At 54.7% G+C, this 17,526-nt stretch overlaps 1 protein-coding gene across 1 annotated transcript in view; it reads right to left on the minus strand.

Moving 5' to 3' along the window:
* NID1 (nidogen 1) overlaps nucleotides 1–17,526 on the minus strand; it is a 73,066-nt gene that overhangs the window by 12,702 nt on the left and 42,838 nt on the right. The window contains exons 11-14 of the mRNA XM_079106885.1: nucleotides 16,494–16,643; nucleotides 15,005–15,127; nucleotides 3,583–3,810; nucleotides 1,284–1,456 (exon numbers count right to left, since the gene is read on the minus strand). Coding sequence (XP_078963011.1) covers nucleotides 1,284–1,456; nucleotides 3,583–3,810; nucleotides 15,005–15,127; nucleotides 16,494–16,643 — 674 coding nt within the window. The remainder of the gene's footprint in view (nucleotides 1–1,283; nucleotides 1,457–3,582; nucleotides 3,811–15,004; nucleotides 15,128–16,493; nucleotides 16,644–17,526) is intronic.

Below are 17,526 nucleotides of genomic sequence, written 5' to 3' on the forward strand. Positions count from 1 at the left end.
AGTCAAACGTGGTGTGTACACACAGGGAATGTGACTCGGCCCCAGAGGAAGGGCCTTCCGATGCCTGCTGCAGCGTGGACAAACGTGAGGACAACATGCCCAGCAAAGAGTCAGACACACAAAAACAAGCACGGTATGATTCCGAAGTACCAGGAGGAGTCAACTGGCTAGGGACAAAAAGTACCATGGTGGCTGCCCGGGCTGGGGCAGGGTGAAAGAGGACGAGGGGGTGGAGTCTCGGTTTGGGCAGATGGTGATCGCTCCAGGCGACGGAGGTGGTGGCCGCACACTGTGCAAGAGCTCAGGACATTCTCTCCCTGGGTCCTGTGGGAAACGACCCCACAGGGAATTTAGCCCATTCCCGCTCCCTGGGAGCCTGTGCTGGAGAAACCTGAGGCTGATCCTTGGAGGACGGGTTTTCAGCAGGGCCACTGGGAATACACGATCACTCATGAGGTTGTTCAGCAAATGATTCTGAGCACTTCCCATGCGCCGTTATGGGTGTGTAAATGCCACTGTGAAGCCCACCGCCCATGAAGCAGAGTCCATCTCTGCATGAGGACAGTGCCCTGTCCTGTGGTACAGACACTGTGGGTGGGAAGACAGACATCAGATACAGGAGGTCAACGGAATATCCAATGTCATGCAGTAGCACTAAAAGAGGAAAAGGCTGTCTGGACGTCGGGGCAGCACAGGCCTCTGGGAGATTTGGGGGCAGAAGTTTGCATGAAAGGTGAGGCAGCGAGCCGCATCAGGGTCTGGGGATGAGGGAACTCCAGGCAGGGAACAGCCAGTGCGAGGGCCCTGGGGTGAGGTTGTGTGTGGCGTGACTGAGCACTAGCCAGGGGGCCAGAGCCAGTGAGTGCAGAGTGGGCAGGAGAGGGCAGCTCCTGCCAAAGGGACAAAAGCCTCTGAGCAGAGCTTGCTCCGGCCTCAAGGCAGATGTGAGGACCTTGAGTTGAGAAGCCCTTGAGAGGTGAGTCACCACGGATTCCAGAGGAACGAAAGGTCCAACCCAGCAGCGGCACACAGACCAGACACCACTCACATGAAGCCCCAGGCAAGGCGTCTCTGGAAGGCCTGCCAGCACTGGCTCTGTCACCGTGAGTCTCACAGCTAGCTCAGGAATATGGTGGCCCCAGTGAGAAACAAGGACTCAGGGCCCTGTGGAGGGGTGCCCTGGTTCCAGGGGTCAGCCTGGGGTCCTGGTCTGACTGTGCATTGTGGTTTCTCCAGGGTGTGGGGGCAGCAGCTGCCGCCAGGCCGAGGTGGCCAGCACTCACCGGGACGTGGAGCAGCGCCTTGGCCTCGGTCTTCTGCATGGTGCTCCCAGCCAGGGGCAGGCGCTCGATCTTCCCAGTCTGGGCAAAGAGCAAGTGGGTCCCCGGGGGCAGGGGGATGACGGCCGTAGGCACTAAGGGTCCCTGGTGGACTGGGGGAGCCACCGTACTCAGACCTAGGGGACAGGAGAGTCACTGAGCAAGGGCTGTGCACACGGCAAATGCACAGATGCATACACACACAATTCACAAGTGCACACACATGAACACTACAGACACACACATACATGTGCACACATGCATATGCAATTCACAAGTACACACATGCTCACACACAAATGCACACATACAGCCCTACACAGACACATGCACACACCTGCATAGACACACACACATGCGCACACCTACAGACACACGCACACATGTGTACGCCTAAAGACATGTGAACACACATGCACACACACACGTGTGCACACCTACACAGACACACACATGCGCACACCTATAGATGCATGCACACATCTGCACAGACACATACATGTGCACAACTACGGATACACACAACATGTGTACACCTAAAGACACATTAACATACATGCACACACATGTGCACACCTACACAGACACACACACATGCGCACACCTACAGACACATGCACAAACCTGCACACACACGTGTACACACCTACAGACACACACACGTGTGCACACCTACAGACGCACACACATACCTGCACACACATGCACACCTACATACACACACATGTGCACACCTACAGATGCATGCATACACGCGCAAACCTACAGACTCATGCACACATGTGCACGCCTACACAGACACGTTCACACACATGCGCATGCCTACAGACACATGCATGCACACACATGCACAGACACACACGTGTGCACACTACACAGACACACGCACACACCCATACAGGCGTCCACGTGCCAGGTCACATCACCTTTATGGCACCACAAGCTGCACAGCTACACAGGCCCCTTTCCATCTGGACACTCCAGAGCAGAAAGCCTGCGGTCAGTGCAGGGCACTGGGGAAGAAGGAAAGGCAGTGCGGGAGCTGAGCGTCAAGGGTGTGGTGGGGAAGGGGCTCAGCCCAACAGGAGCGCCTGCACTGTTCACCTCCAACCGGACACCAGGCTGCAGTGGTGATGCGCAGCAGCCGCCAATCCTGGCCCCTGAGGGAGTCACCTTCCCCTGGGTGCCACTGAGTCCCTTCATGCCTGGGGAGCCTATCAGAGGAGCCCCATCCGGTGGCCCAGGGGGCTCAGCCTGGTCCTGGACGCCGTCCTCTCTCCTCACCCCACCCTGCCCCTGCAGCTCCCGCCCTGCTTCCTGGACCTCAGCCTTAGCCACCCACCTCCCTGCACTGCTCACTCCTGGCTCTCCTCAAAATGGTGGGGCATGAGGTGTTGCATTGAGAGGCCTCCCCATCAGACCCCACGCAATCCAGGAAGCCTGTGGGCTCACTGGTCACCATCCACCCTCCCTCCAGCCCTCCTCTCTGCCCTGTTCCTGTCTGGTCCCATCCTTGGGACCCTGGGGTGGCACCACAACTCTCCCCAGCATCCCCTGCACTACTGCCCACGTCACATTGGCTGAGTGAATCACGGAGTCTGTGAACACTCGCTCTGGCGTTTCTTAGCAGCTTTGGAGAAAGATCTGGTAGGGGATCAACCTAGGATCATGAGCTACATTGAGTGTGGAGATTCAGAAGTTTGTCAGCTTGGCTTCTGGTGACGTGACAATGGCCTATTTCCACATTTGTGACAGAAGCAGACCCTTAGAGCTGGGCAACATCCTCGCTCATCCCTCATGCTGAGGCTGAGGACTGAGCCTGGGGCCCGTGTCTGTCCAGAGCCCCACAGGCCCCCAGAGCCTTGGCACAGCGAGGACGTCCAGAGTCAGCTTGCAGGGACCTGTGTGGCTGCTGCCCTGTGGGCTGCAGGGGGCCTGGGCACCTCAAGGCCCTCGGGCACAACTGTGAAGCGGGCAGGTGTTGAAGGATGGGAACAGGCCCCGCCAGCAGAGCAAGCCGAGCTCTGAGGAGGGGCCAGGGCCCGTTCCCGCCTTCCCTGCCATCCCCTTGCCCGGACAGTTCCAGGCCTCCTACACACCCAGTGCCAAGGGGGGCATGTGTGGAGAACACGCCTGTGCACCAAGGAGGAGAAGTGGCAGGAGGACGGGGTGACAGCAGAGGTGGAGAGGCCCTGGTGGGTGACAGGCAGCCCGCCAGGCGCTCCCACTGGTGGCTAGCTGGGGCCAGCCTGTGTCCACTTACACGGGGGCCTCATCCCGGGTCTGGTCCTGGTGCCCTCCAACTCGCGGCCGTCCCGGTCCACGCACCAGCAGTAGCCGGTGCTGCCGTGGCACTGGGTGGGCGCGTAGTGCCCGTGTTCGTCACACTCGGGGACAAACAGCCCAGGCGGCCTGGGCCGCTGCACGTCCGCCGCTCCCACGGCTCCGAGAATGTGCTCTCGCTCCTGCTGGCACCGGGTTTTCTCCGCCTCTGTGGGGAAGACCAGCAGAAGGGGGCTGTCGGCTGGGGCATGACCGGCCAGCACCCAGGCTGGCTGCCCCCCATGGGACTCATTCTGTCAGGTGTTTTAAAAATAAAAGATCACGCTTAATTAATTTACTTACCTGTCAAGAATCTATATTTTCTTTTCTCTCTTAAGCAGTTTTTAGAAAATTTTAAAAACTGGGTCAAAACTCACACAACAAAATCAACCATTTTCAAATGCCATGGAACAGCTGGTACCTTCTCAGGACCCTGCGTCCACCCAGGCCCAGCAAGCAGCTGCTCCTGTCCCCTCCTCCCCGCCCCTGGCCACCACCAAGCCATGTCCTGGCCCTTCTCTTGGTGAAGGTCTTCAAGGTTCAGCCCATCCTAGCCTTCAGTCCTGCCTTCCCTGATGCTGGATGTGGCTCTGGCCATGCCACAACTTTGTCCACTGATGGACATCACTGGGTTCTAAGGGACTTCGAGTTTTTCTTAAATGTGTCCTTTTGACCCCCACAGGCTTCTTGCTGACCCACACTGACTCAAAGGCACAGTCTGGAAACCAAACACCTGAGTGTCCGCCAACTTTGGTGCTTCCCTCTAGCTGTGTCCTGTGTTTGGCTGGACACTTGGCCTTTGAACTGCGCAACTCAGACCCCAAGGCAAGGAAAAAGATCTCTAAGTATTTCCTGGAACAAACAACCTCCTAGCACGCAGAGTTGTAGCTGCTCCACACTTGCTGGAATCCAGCCACATGAGGACCAGGCCGCCTAAGCAGCACTGACCACACAAAACCAGGCCCCCCACCTCATACCACTGCTGACCATGAGCTACCTTCACCGGTGTCCTGCTGCCCTTCCCCTGCAGGCCCCCCCATCTGGCAACCCCTCAGGACCCGCTTAGGCACATGCATCCTGGAGGAGGCCTCTTGGCCCCTGGTGAGCTCCGGGGGCCTCCGGCTCCCTCACTCTAGCTCTCCTGGCACCAGCTCCAGGGCTAGTCCTTATCCGTCTCCCTGAGCAGACAGCTCTGAGAGGGCTGAGGCCCGCTGTCCTCCACCTTCACTGAGAAACCCCTACAGGGCTGGGCTATGCTGAAGACCCAACCCTGCCCCGGCTGGAGGGAAGCCAGCAGGGACGCCCTTTAACAATCCTGGAGCGAGGGTCTGAATGAAGGGCCCAGCATATGGTGGACATGCAGAAGACTCTTCTCCAGGGCAGGGGACAAAGGAGGGCACAGAGGCCATGTACAGAGCCCTGGGGCAGGGCGTGGGCAACTCTGCCCAGTAAATATTTTCAGTTTTGTGGACGATACACACTCCCTGTCACAACCACTCAACTGTGGTTGTAGCATGAGAGCAGCTATGTTTTATACATAAATGAATGCAGTGGCTATGTTCCAATAAAACTTTATTCATAGAAAAGTTGGGAGCCACAGATTTGGCTTATAAGGACTATGGCTGAGACCCTCTGCTCTAGGACATTACTTGTTATGTTGGGGGAATTACCAGTATGTGTGACTTAATATATTGTAATAATATGCTAAAAGGCTGTGTATTCACAGACTTTGTGCCTGAGAGTGTTTTGGTTCTCAGGTCCACCACTCCTGGGTTACCCCGGGCACACCAACAGTGCTGACTGACATCTGCTGTAGAGCAGAGATGGCATTAGCACTAACATCTCAGGACCACTGCAAGAAGTAAATGAAACACAGGGCTGTGGCTTGAATGTGTCCCCCAACGTTCACCTGTTGGAACTGGATCCCCAATGCAACTGTCGGGCGGTGTCCACAAGGGCTCTGTTTGCACAAATGGGCTAATGTTGTCATCGGGGAGTGGGTTCCCGATTACAGGACGAGTTCGGCTCTGTCCTCCCCACCCCACCCCGTCTCTCACCCGTGCGGTGCATTCTGCCATGTTATGACGTGGCAAGAGGGCCCTGGTTAGTGGACCTTGGACTTCCCAGTCTCCAGAACCATGAACCAAATAAATTTCCCTTTCCTATAAATTACCCAACCTCACATCCAGCTACAGCAGCAGGAAACAGAGGACACACAGGAAGGGGATTGTAAGCTCTGCCTTCGAATGTTCATCTGTGACTGAACCCACACACAGTGGTGACGTTAAGTGAACGAGCTGCCAATCAAAGCTCAGCACGCCTCCTGTCTAGGTTGCCAGGCTTCAGGTGGGCCGGCGTGGTACTCCCTTGATTAGAGGCAGTTAGCATGCCAGAAGTGTGTGGAACCTGGCAAGAAAAAACTGTCTGCTTTTCTTTTTACCAGAGGCAACTACAAAAACCAGAATCGAACACTGGCTGTAGAAGGGCCAAGGACATGAATGAGCCACCAGGTTAGAACAAGAACGTCGGTTTTCCTCCAATCTCAGACATCAAACGTGTACTTTCTCAAAATCCTACGTTCCCACAAGGTCTTACAGTTTCCACGTTAGCAGTCCCCACTCACACGAACATTTTATTTAGTTCCCCTTATGATCCTATGTGATAGGCAACTGTGGTTTTTTTTTTTTAATATTTTGTTTTAGTTGTAGGTGGACACAACACCTTTATTCTATTTTTATGTGGTGCTGAGGATCGAACCCAGGGTCCCACTCATGCTAGGCAAGCGCTCCACCACTGAGTCCCAGGCCCAGCCCCTGTGGGTTTGCTTTGTTTCGTAGGCAGTGCTGGTGACTGAACCCAGGGGTGCTCCACCACTGAGCTGCATCCCCAGCTCTTTCTGTTTTATTATTTCTTTGCTGTGGTTTGTTCCTTTAATTTTGAGATAGGATCTGGCTAAATCACCTGGACTGGCTTCTAACGTACAATCCTCCTGAGTAGCCGGGATGGTGGACTCACGCCACCACACTCAGCCGCAGCTGACGTCACCAAAGGAGAAACCCGAAGCTCAAGAGGTTACAGGCTTGCCAGAGGCCCCAGCATGGTAAGTGGCTGGGCTCAAACCAGAATCTCTGAATTCCTGGTCCAGGCCCTGTTCCTTCCAGCCTTGAATGTCTGCCTCCATGTCCCAGGATGACTGACAGGCACCAACTGTCACGACACGCACCCACAGCCTCAAGGCACTCACTGAAGTTATCTGAGGGCTGACAGATTCACCTCTCATCAGCATCTCCACACCATGCTGGGAAACAGCAGGGGTGTTCTGTAAGTCGTGAATCAAGGGAAACTTTTGAGAGTCAGATTTGCTCCATTTCACACAGCCGACAGAGCTCTGTGTTAGAGGAGTGTGACACACAAGATCTCAAGCAATCTGGAACTGACTGTGAAACCCTGAGGTGCTGCGTCTTCAACTTACATGGAGGGGGGACCCCAATTCTGACTCGGAAAATGAATTTCAGGTGTGCTTATCAGAAACTGTGACCTTGGTGGGTTTCCTGGATGGTCCCTTACCTGAGGAAGGGCAGGACACCTAGGGGCTCTTCTTGAGGTGAGGACCAGGAGACTTAGGGTCAAGGACAACCAAGGAGAAAGAGAAGCGAGGAAAAAGCCCTTCTTGACCTTTGGATTTGCATTTCATGCCTCTGTGGGATTTGATTTGTTTTTCTGTCAAATAAGCGGCTATCACAAGCCAGGTGCAAAGTGGCACAGCTGTAATCCCAGGAGCTCAAGAGGCTAAGGCAGGAGGGTCATGAGTTCAAAACCAGCCTCAGCAACTTAGCGAAGCCCTAAGCAACTCAGTGAGACCCTGTCTCTAAATAAAACATAAAAAGGGTTGGGGATGTGGCTCAGTGGTTAAGCACACCTGGGTTCAATCCCTGGTACCAAAAAGAAAAAGAACCTGCCTCATCCTCTCCCCAAACCCTCACTGCTGTCAGCTTTTCAAATCACTGCATCCACTGAACTTCTCAGACTCTTGAACCACTCACCTCCTTTATTTGTGATAAAGCACTCATGGAAGTCAAGAGCCAAGTGTGCCCCGGCCTGCCACAGAGGGTCTTTGGCTCAATAGGCAGCCTCAGAGCTCATAGGCCAGAGGGGAAGACCAGGACCCTCGTCAGGGGAGCACAGAGGAGAAGTGGCCACCATGGGACAGAGAGGAGGAGAAGCTCATCCACTTCCACCAAGGGCTTATCTGACCCTCGGGGTGACAAATCTGTGGTGTCCCCCATATGAGGCCTGGTGTGGTGGCTGACTGGCAGAAGGCTGGCATAAGCGGAGAAAGAATCAGGAGCCAAGAAATCCAGGACAGTGGTGAACTTGGTAGACATATGGTGACACAGCTCCCCAAGTGCCAAGCCGAGCAGCCAGCCCATTGGTCCCGGCCAAGAAGCGGCAATGGAGCCATAGAACCAGGGAGTGGCAGCCCAGGTGGGTCGGAGTGCAGGCTGCAAGCACGACCAGGGTACAAGTGGAGCCTGCCCTGGAGGCTGGGGGTCCTAAAGCACCGTGAGCCAAGGGGCACCAACCCGTCACCCTTGGTGGCCAGGCCTGGGCACGGTACAGACACCTGTGCAGTAGCCTGCTCCATGCCACGCTGCAGCCCAGAACCTGCAGGAATAGGCCATCCCACCACCTCAACTCCCACTTCCTGACTTGTGGGGGAAATTGGGGGTGGGGCAGACCTGAACGGATGTGCACAATAACATTAGCACATTTCCAAACCCTACTGAGCATAAGTGTGGACCAACAGCACTGGTACTTCTTCCAACCCTATGAGCGTAAGTGGGGACCAAGAGTTGAACCAAGTTCTATACAAAACCCTAGCCTGGCCCACTGGGGGAGAAAACCTGCTACTGAGTTCTCTTTTAATGGCATAAGAATTTGGTTTCTGATTTTATTCTTTAACAAATCTTACACTCGCTCATCCTGCTCTGTGGATTTTATTCTTTGCATTCACAAGACAAGAATCTGCACAGAAGTTGATGACAAGAAGCTAAGGCCTGCTGTGGTCCTGGGGAACCTAGCCCCCGTTAAGAGCAATCCCACTTCTTGGCTACAGAGGCCTGCAACCTTGGGCTGGACCCCACCAGCCTGCAGAAGCAGAGAAACTCAGTCTTACCTGCCGGTGGAAGTGGGTAATCAAATTTCGTCTCGAAACCCCAGGTTCGATGCTGGTTAGAGGAGAGTCAAGGTGAAGAACGGAGGAGTCTCGAGGCTCAGCCGTGACACTGCTGAGCCCGTGTGGACATGAGGCCACGTGAGATCTCTGAGGAGCGACTGTGCTGGCAAAGCCAAGAGCGTCAGGCCCGGGGAAGTTCCACGGCCCCGCAGGCCCTGGGCGGGATTCCACGACCTTCCCTCGCGTCTCCTCCTCCGCACCTCTGCAGGTCCTGCCCGTCCCTCGAGGCTGGGTGCAAGTCCCTCTCCTCATGCTTCCCAGCATGTCCAGCCCCGCTGCCTCCTGCTCCCAGCCTCGTGTCACAAACAGAGTCACTGGTTCCGAGGGCTCCCTCTTCCTGCCAGTTCCCTCCTCCAGGTGGAGGTACTCCTGTCCATGCGCTGTTTGACAGCAGGCTCTCAGGAGAAGCTTGCGCGGTACTTAACTATGCTGCTCGCTAGCTGGGGGCCTTGGGCAAATCAGCCAGCCTCGCCAAACCCCCATATTCTTACCCAGGCAATGGGCTGCTTGGACCAGCAGTGACAAACCAGCCCATGATGCAGAAAACTCAGGGGACACCAAATGCAGGAAGTATTTCAGAAAGGACAGTGAGACCAAGTGCCCAGTGCTGCCAGTCAGGGTGAACCTGAGCTCGAGTACGGTGGAGGCTGTCTCTGACCTTGACAGGAGCAGTTTGGGTGAGGTGGCTGGAGTGACTGTAGTAGTGGAGAGAGCCTGGATTTAGAACCTAGTTACAGATGAGGACACAAGACAAAGCCCAAAGCCTGCGGGTCCCATTTACAAAGAAACAAGGTGACAAGGTAGCCCTTGGAGCCCTGAAACATGAGCCGGTGTGGAATGCCACTAATGGCCGCAGGCCCTCCCGACATTCATTCATGTCTGCGTGAGCCACAGCAAAGGGAAGCAACAGAGCATGCACAAGTTCTGGGGACAGGCGGGCTTTCAAGAGGAGCCCCTGGAAAGCGCAGCAGGCCAATTTAAACACAGAACGAAGAAATCATGGAGCCTCACTCCCTTAAAATAAAGGGAATGAACTACAGAGCTTCTAGAGTCCCTTCCAGCTCCAGCAAGGAAATTCCAGTTTTCTCACATCTGATTTGCTTGAATCATGGTGAAAACCACCCCACACGACAGAAGTCCAAGAAACAGAAAACACTGAACTGTTCATCACTCCCTCTCCTTTGAGCTGTGCTGTCCTGCCTGTTCTCATCTCTGCTGGTGGCCCTTCTTTCTGAACCCTTTCATTATCTTCCTCTACAGATGTGTGGTGTGGCTCGCCAGGGGTACCCAGAGGCAGAACAGGGGCCAGGAGTGAAGAGAGGGATCTGCCAGCAGGCCTGGTGTCTGCCCTGGGGGACCAGGCTTCACATCTGCAGCCTGGGACTCACGCTCCTCTTTGATCCTCTACTAAACTCCTACATTTCTGAGATCTAGCCAGCGACACTCCCTCTGATGTTGTCCCAGGCAAGGTCAGAGGCGGGGGCAGCCGGCCTCCAGAATGGCCTCCCTTCTCCCCACCTGGCAGTCCCCTCCCACACTCTAAGAGGGTGAGACTCCAGCAGCAGCAGAGTGACAGAAGATCTTTCCCAAAGTAGGCTGTGAAGACGGTGGCTTCCACCAGGCCCCACCGTTGGCTCTGGAGGGAGCTGGCTGTTCAGGCTTAAAGACCTTGAAGACCCAGGCCGCCCTCTGGAGAGACCCAGGCTGAGGCTGCCAACAGCTGTGCAGGTCCTTCAGCACAGATCCCTCCCCAAGGTCAGAACAGACCCCCACTCCAGTTGCCATCCCAACCCACCCAGCACCACCCAGGTAAGCTGCTCCCAAAATCTTCACCCAAGGAACTGTGAGATGACTCATGTTCATTGTTTTAAGCAGCTACCTCTGGATTTCTCATGCAAACAACAGATACCTAATAAGACAGCTTCCAGCTATCTAACTATGGTGCACAGAAAGAAATGCATTTTCTTGGTAACCAGGTGCACACACACACACACACATGTTGCAATGCAGGCACACACCCGTTTACACACACAGACACATGTGAGTACTGTTTCTTGGAATGGTATTTATTCCTACTGAAGATGCTTTCTATGCACTCTATCTTTTAGATAGTGTTCTCTATTTCATGCAGAGCATCTGAAAGGAAAAGGTCATAGTGACGCATGAAGGTGACTTGGTAATAATAGTAATTTCCTCTATTTTGTCTGTCCTTGGTTGACCATGCAGTAGCCATGACTTTAACAGCTCACCCCAAAGCCAGCTCAGTTCTGTATAGAGTAGGTACCAACTCAGTGCTGACTGTGTGCTCCCTGACCCTCGTTCACCATGCTTGGCACCAGGAGCCAGTCATCTCTGTAAGGTTTCATGAAATATTTTGGCCATGCAAAATGCAGAATAATATAAACTCTCTCTATTCATATTCTAGCTGAAGAACAAAATGTCAGAAGTACAAATGCTGCTCCTGTGCTATGTATGGTGTTGTGTCCCCGAAATTCACACGTTGAAACCCAGCCCTGGAGGTGATGCAGCAGGAGGTCAAGCCCTTGGGAGGTGATCGTGTCATGAGGGTGCAGCCCTGGTGAAGGCCAGCAGGGTCTTACAAACGAGCCCCCAGAGACCCTCGCTGCTCCCGCCACATGACCACATTAGGACAAGACGTCTATCCGGCCGCCTGTGAACCAGGAAATCGGCCCTCACCAGGCCCAGAACTTTCTTAGACTTCTCAACCTCTGAACTGAGAAAAACGGTTCCCCTGTTTATAAGCCCCAGTCTAGGGCACTCTGTCACCGCAGCCCACATGGACCAGGACACCCCTGCCCACCACAGAGGGCACTTCTGTTCTGCACTTGCCTCTCGACGCCCCTTGCACATTGGTCCTCGACTTGGGGTTCTCGCAGTGAGTCTGCTTTCACACAGGTGTGTGTTTCAGGTACCTGGGATCCTACTGTACATATCTGCACGCTTTTGTAACTTGATCTGCCCAACGCTGCTTTTAGATTTAGCCCCACTCCCTGCCCATTGTTCGCTCTAACCACTATGTTAGGTCACAGCATGAACAGAACCAAGTCGGCCGTCCACTCCTGCTGATGCTCACTTAGGTGTTCCTCTATTACGAACGACGGCGGTGAGCTTTCCTGCCCGTCTCCTACGCCTGGTCTCTCTTGGTGCACGACTAGCAGAGGAGTTTCTTCAGGGAACAGGATTGAACCCCTGAACAGTCCTGGCACACGGCTCTTATTAACATCACCCCACAACACCTGCAGGTCTGAATTTCTGTTTAGTAAACAGAGCTTTGAAGAGAGGGCAAGGCGTCAGGCTAAGACAAGCAGACCCCAAACTGGAACACCTGCTTCTCTTTGAAGTGGAGACATGAAGCAGGCTGTGCAAATAATGGATGGGCTTTTTTTTTTCTTTTCTTTTCTTTTTTTTGTTTTTTTTGCAGTGCAGGGGTTTGAACCCAGGGACCCCGAGTACCACTGAGCTACATCCCCAGACCATTTAAAAATTTTTAATTTCAATTTTATTTTTATTGGGGAGCTTGCTCATTTGCCCAAGCTGGCCTTGAACTTGGTATGCGCCTGCCTCAGCCTCCTGAGTCACTGGGGCTGCAGGTGTGGCCACCACATCCAGCTGGAGAACATCATCTTTAACAGCTGCTGCAAGGCCTCCACCAAACCACGTGAAGCCCTCTCTGTACCCTGTGTACCCAGAGCTGGGGGCAGTGCTAGAGTCTTCCCTGTGGGCTCAGGAACAAAAGGCTGGCCCTGCCTGGATCCAGCTAAGCCAGGGGTAAGCACATGTTTCCTCTCACGAGCCAGGAAAGAAGCTGTCAGGGTTTTGGGGAGCTTGGCCCTTATGGTCTGTCACAACTGCTGGATTCTGTCTTCAGAACGTGAAAGCAGCCACGGACGATGCAGTAGCTAATGAGCCGGGCTGTGCTCCAAAAAACACCCTTTATTTACAAGAACGGGGAGTGGGCCAAACCTGGGACTCAGGAGACTGAGGCAGGAAGGTCACTAGTTTGAGGTCAGCCTGGGCAACTCAGCGAGACCCTCGGTAAAATTGAAATAAACAAATAGGCTGCTAATTCCTGTTCTAGGGAGAAAATGATTTAGCTGAGCAACATGTAGTTTCATAGGTCAAAATGTGAACTTGGATTGGACATTTTCTCCCAGGTCAACGCCATTCTAACCCTGGTCTTGCCAAGGGTGCAGGCAACACTGGGCTGGCAGGAGCAGAGACTCGGGCCTCACCTCCTTCTTCAACAACTGTCCGCAGCTGGCCCCGGGAGCCACGCCCCCACGGGCCCTAGAAGCCACAGCACGGTGCCTGTTCCCGTGCCCAGCGCCACGCGGGCTGGTGAAGAACGGATGTTCAGATGGCGGGTGGCCCCGTGGGGACGGGTGGGGTGACCACGCCCCCACACCTCTTACAGATGACCTTTACAGTCGCCTGAACACAGCTGGCCAGGAGCAGCAGCCGCCTTTAAAAACAAACACCGTGACCACTAGCTCCAGGGCGAGGGGTCAGACGTGGTCTATCCCACATCAGGACACTGGTCAGGGCTGAAGGCAGATCGAGAGGCCCTGTGACAGACCAGGCTGGGGTCTTGGCGCTAACGGCTACTCTCCAGGTGGCCTGGAGATGCCTTTCTCCCCGTTTCAGCAGCCTCTGTGTACGAACCTGCCTGAAGAAGGACAGCAGGAGCCCACCATGAAGCAGTGGCTGTGGCACCCGCCAGGTTTGGACCTCAAATGTCCCCCACACGCATGTATGGAAGGCCTGGTCGCCAGCCCCTAGCGGCCCCTGGTGCCCTTGGGAGGAGGTGGAACCCTCAGGAGGTGGGGCCTGGTGGGAGGAAGTGAGGTCACTGGGGGCATGCGCTCGAGGGGACACTGGGACCCAGCCCTGTTTCATGGCCATGGAGAGGTGGGCAGCCCCACTCCACCACATACTTCCCATCATGAGGTTCTGCCTCACCACCGGCCCAGAGACCACAGAGCCAACCAAATACGGGCTGAGCCCAAGAACCAGAACAAACCTTTCCTCCTTTAAAGTTGATTTTCTCAGGTGTTGTGTTACCACAATAGAAATCTGACCAGCACAACCACCAAGCATGTGATAAGTTCTGTACAAACAGCAGCCAGCTGTGCTCACACATGCAACAGTATCTGCTGAGAGTTCCCCAGACTCCTGTCAGGACTGGCCTGAGGCACCGGGATCTTGTGCTCCAAGGAGAGGCCGCCTGAGTCTCAGATCAGCAGCGACTGTCGAAGCTGCAAGTTCAGGTCTGGAATACGGGCAATGCAGGACCTTCCAGGGAGTCCTCAGTCTGCATCTTCCTCCAGCTGGGGCCTTCACCCTGTCCCCTCCCCCCAAGTTAACTCCACTCCCCAGGATTCTCAGAACCCTGTTAATTTTGTCAATTTGCCTGGGTCACAAGGTGCCCAGAGTTTTGGCCATACATCATTCTAGGTGTTTCCACAGAGTGTGTCTGGATGAGATTAATATATAAAATGATAGGCTGAGTATGGCAGATGGCCCTCCCCAACCTCCGTGGGTGGGTCTCATCCGATCAGTGAAGGCGGACCACCACAAAGACGCGGGCCCTGCCCTGAGGAGAAGGCAGAACTCTTTTTGCCCAAAGGTCTCCGAACTGGACATCATTCCCGCATCTCAAGAACTGAACTGAAGCACTGGCTCTTCCTGGTTCACTTGCCTGTGGGTTCTGGACTAGAGTCAAGCCACCAACGTTCCTAGGTCGCCTGCTTATTGACTGCAGATCTTGGGATTTTTCGGCCTCCATAATTATATGACTCAACTCTCACAATAAATCTCACCCCCCCCCCCCCCACGTGCTCTGTTTCTCTGGAGAACCGACAATCACGGATCAGTTCTGATTCTGCAGTTCTGGCTCAAGTCACCAGGGTGACAGGCTCCAGGCTGCCAGCACGGCCTTGGTCCCTGTGCGGCCCCCACTGGGGTTGTGCAGTGCACACCAGAAGCCCACCTCAGGAATCTCAGGACCCTCTGCAGAGCCTCCGCCTCCCGCCTCCCCTCTGCCCCAGAGCCGCGTACTCCTGGGCAGGGAGGAGGGACACCAACCCCACAGGTCCCACCACCTCACCTCCAGGCACGCATCGGAAGCCATCTCCCTGGTAACCAGGTTTGCACTGGCACGAGAAGGAGCCTGGAGTGTTGTAGCAGAAGGCATCAGGGTGACACCGGCTGGGCTGGCATTCGTCCACGTCTGCAAAACAGTCACGGGGCCAGGGAGAGTGAGACCGCTTCCGGAAGTTGAGGCTTACACAGCGATGAAGGCTACCCGCTCACATCTGTGGGGCCGGCTTCTGATCTGAGTGCTGTGACTTTGAGGCCACCGCGTGTTAGCTTTCTTTTCTTCTTTACTGGATCCTGGAGACTGAGCCCAGGGGGGCGTGGCCACTAAGCTATATCCCAGACCTTTTTCTTTTTCTTTTTTTATTTTGAGACAGGGTCTTGCTAAGATGCTAAGGCCAAGCTCAAACTTATGGTCCTCCTGCCTCAGCCTCCCAAGCTGCCAGGATCACAGGTGTGTACCACCATGTCCAGCAAAATATTAATTTTCAGGACACTAGGTCCTCAGTTTCTATCTAGTACATTTACAAGTGTATTTCGCTTTGGCAATAATGTTCTCAGGAAAATTTCAAGCTTGCTACAGGGGAAAGAGAGGATTCGTTTGCAACATAAGATGACCCCTCCCATCATAAACGAGAGCTTCAGAAATGCCTGGGTATTTGGAAACAGATCATTAACTGCTGGACAGAAGAGCCTCAGAGACAAGAGAAAATCCACGTGTGCAGTAACGAAGAGATAGTAGCTCAGAAGTCACCTGGATCTCAGAAAGTGTGGCCTTCTCAGAAACACTCTGGTATAATGTTAAGCAATTTTGCTTCCAAGAGGCAGTCTGTTCATGGATCATCTTTTTTACTATTACTTCCTGATTCACTGTGCACAAATGGGTACTACCTTTCGTTTCTCTGGTTGTACATGAAGCAGAGTCACAGCGTCTGTGCAGTCATACATGCACCTAGGTAATGGTGTTTGTCTCATTCCATTATCTTTCCTTCCCCTGGTCCCAGGGATCATTTCACCTAAGGTCACCTTCAAGGGCACTCTGGCATCACAGATGGGCTGAGGTCAAACCTGAAGAGGTTCTGCGGCGTCTTTTACTCTCCGACTCTGTGACCATTTATTCCATTAGGAAACTGCTTTTTGTGGAGAAGGCCGGAGCAAGCCAGCTGAATAACTATGTGTATTTTACTAAATAAAAGGATGGACTTTAAGCTCTGAGCATGCAAGGACTGTTTGTCTTTTTGTGCAAGACAAACAACATTCTCAGTCCCCAACAGAGAGCAGGTGTCTAGCCGTTGCCCCAGCGAGACAGTCACACAGGACACATCGGCAGGGGTCGGGGGCCGTGTCTGCACCAGTGAGAGCAGCCCCAGCTACCGAGGTCACAGCGGCCGACTCCCAGGGGCACTGCGAGGACAATTCCAGGTGGTGACTAGCACAGAACGAGCCCCACCTCGGGAGCCATTTTGGGTCCCCTAGTGGGAAAGAGGGCACCCACGCACCGTGGCAGGCTCGGCCATCCCCAGAGAAGCCGGGCAGACAGGAGCAGGTGTAGGAGGAGCCTCCGGTGTAGACGCACTGGGCCCGCTGGGGGATGTCGCAGTCGTGAAGGCCGGTGGCACAGTAGTTGATGGGGCGCTGGTCCACAATGGCTTTGGAACAAACGGTCAACGTGCTGTCAGAAGAGCCCCTGAGCAAGCAGGCGCCTCCCAGGCCCCCACACCAATGGCTTGGCCCAGTGGGGCTCAGGACCGTGGCTGGAGCCCAGGTGCCCAGGCCTCACCCTTGCTCTCTACTGTTCCCTCCCATCCCCTCCTCCTAGATTAGGCCCCAAGTCCTCACTGACCAACATCCCGACTGGGCGTTCAGCCTGACTGTCCCCAGGGCTCTGGCTCAGGCCACTCTCCACACCACAGCCCCCCCCACAGGCCCTGGACCAAGCTCCTCCTCCTCCTCTGGACATGGAGGCTGGACATCTGCAGAGGCCACACTGCCAAAGCAACCATGCTGGGGTGGCTTTTGGAGCCAAGGACCTGAGACACACGGGGTCTACAGCTTTGGGTCCCCCACCACCTCCATTCAGTCACCCCCTCCCACCAAGAAGAAAGAAACTTCTCCAAGGCCATGAGACAGGCAAGGCTGAAGGACGGTGGGCCTTGGGGCCGGGTGGCCCTGGTGTTCACCAGGAATACGTGGGAAACCCCACATTTCCTCCAGCTTCTTGTCCTTCCTCTGCATAGCAGGAATTTCTTCCAGCAGCAGCACGGGCCAGCAGAGAGGACAATATTTTCTAAGGGCCCTGATGACAGTGCTCAGGGGCTGAGGAAGCAGGCAGGTGACTTGGGGGCTGGCGATGACGTTGCCTCAAGGTGGAAGCCAGGGCCCAGGTGGAGGGGGTGGTTTCCAATGGCTGGTTCAGCTACTCTGGGGCTCCTCTGGAACTGTTTTGCTTCTGGTTTTCTGGCAGCACCAAGACCCAGGACAGAGTCCCATCCCTCCCCACACAGGAAGAGAACTCCTCTGAGGGAGGCCCGC

This window comes from Sciurus vulgaris, assembly GCF_902686455.1.
Source record: "Sciurus vulgaris genome assembly, chromosome: 12".
Classification (NCBI taxonomy): Eukaryota; Metazoa; Chordata; class Mammalia; order Rodentia; family Sciuridae; genus Sciurus; species Sciurus vulgaris.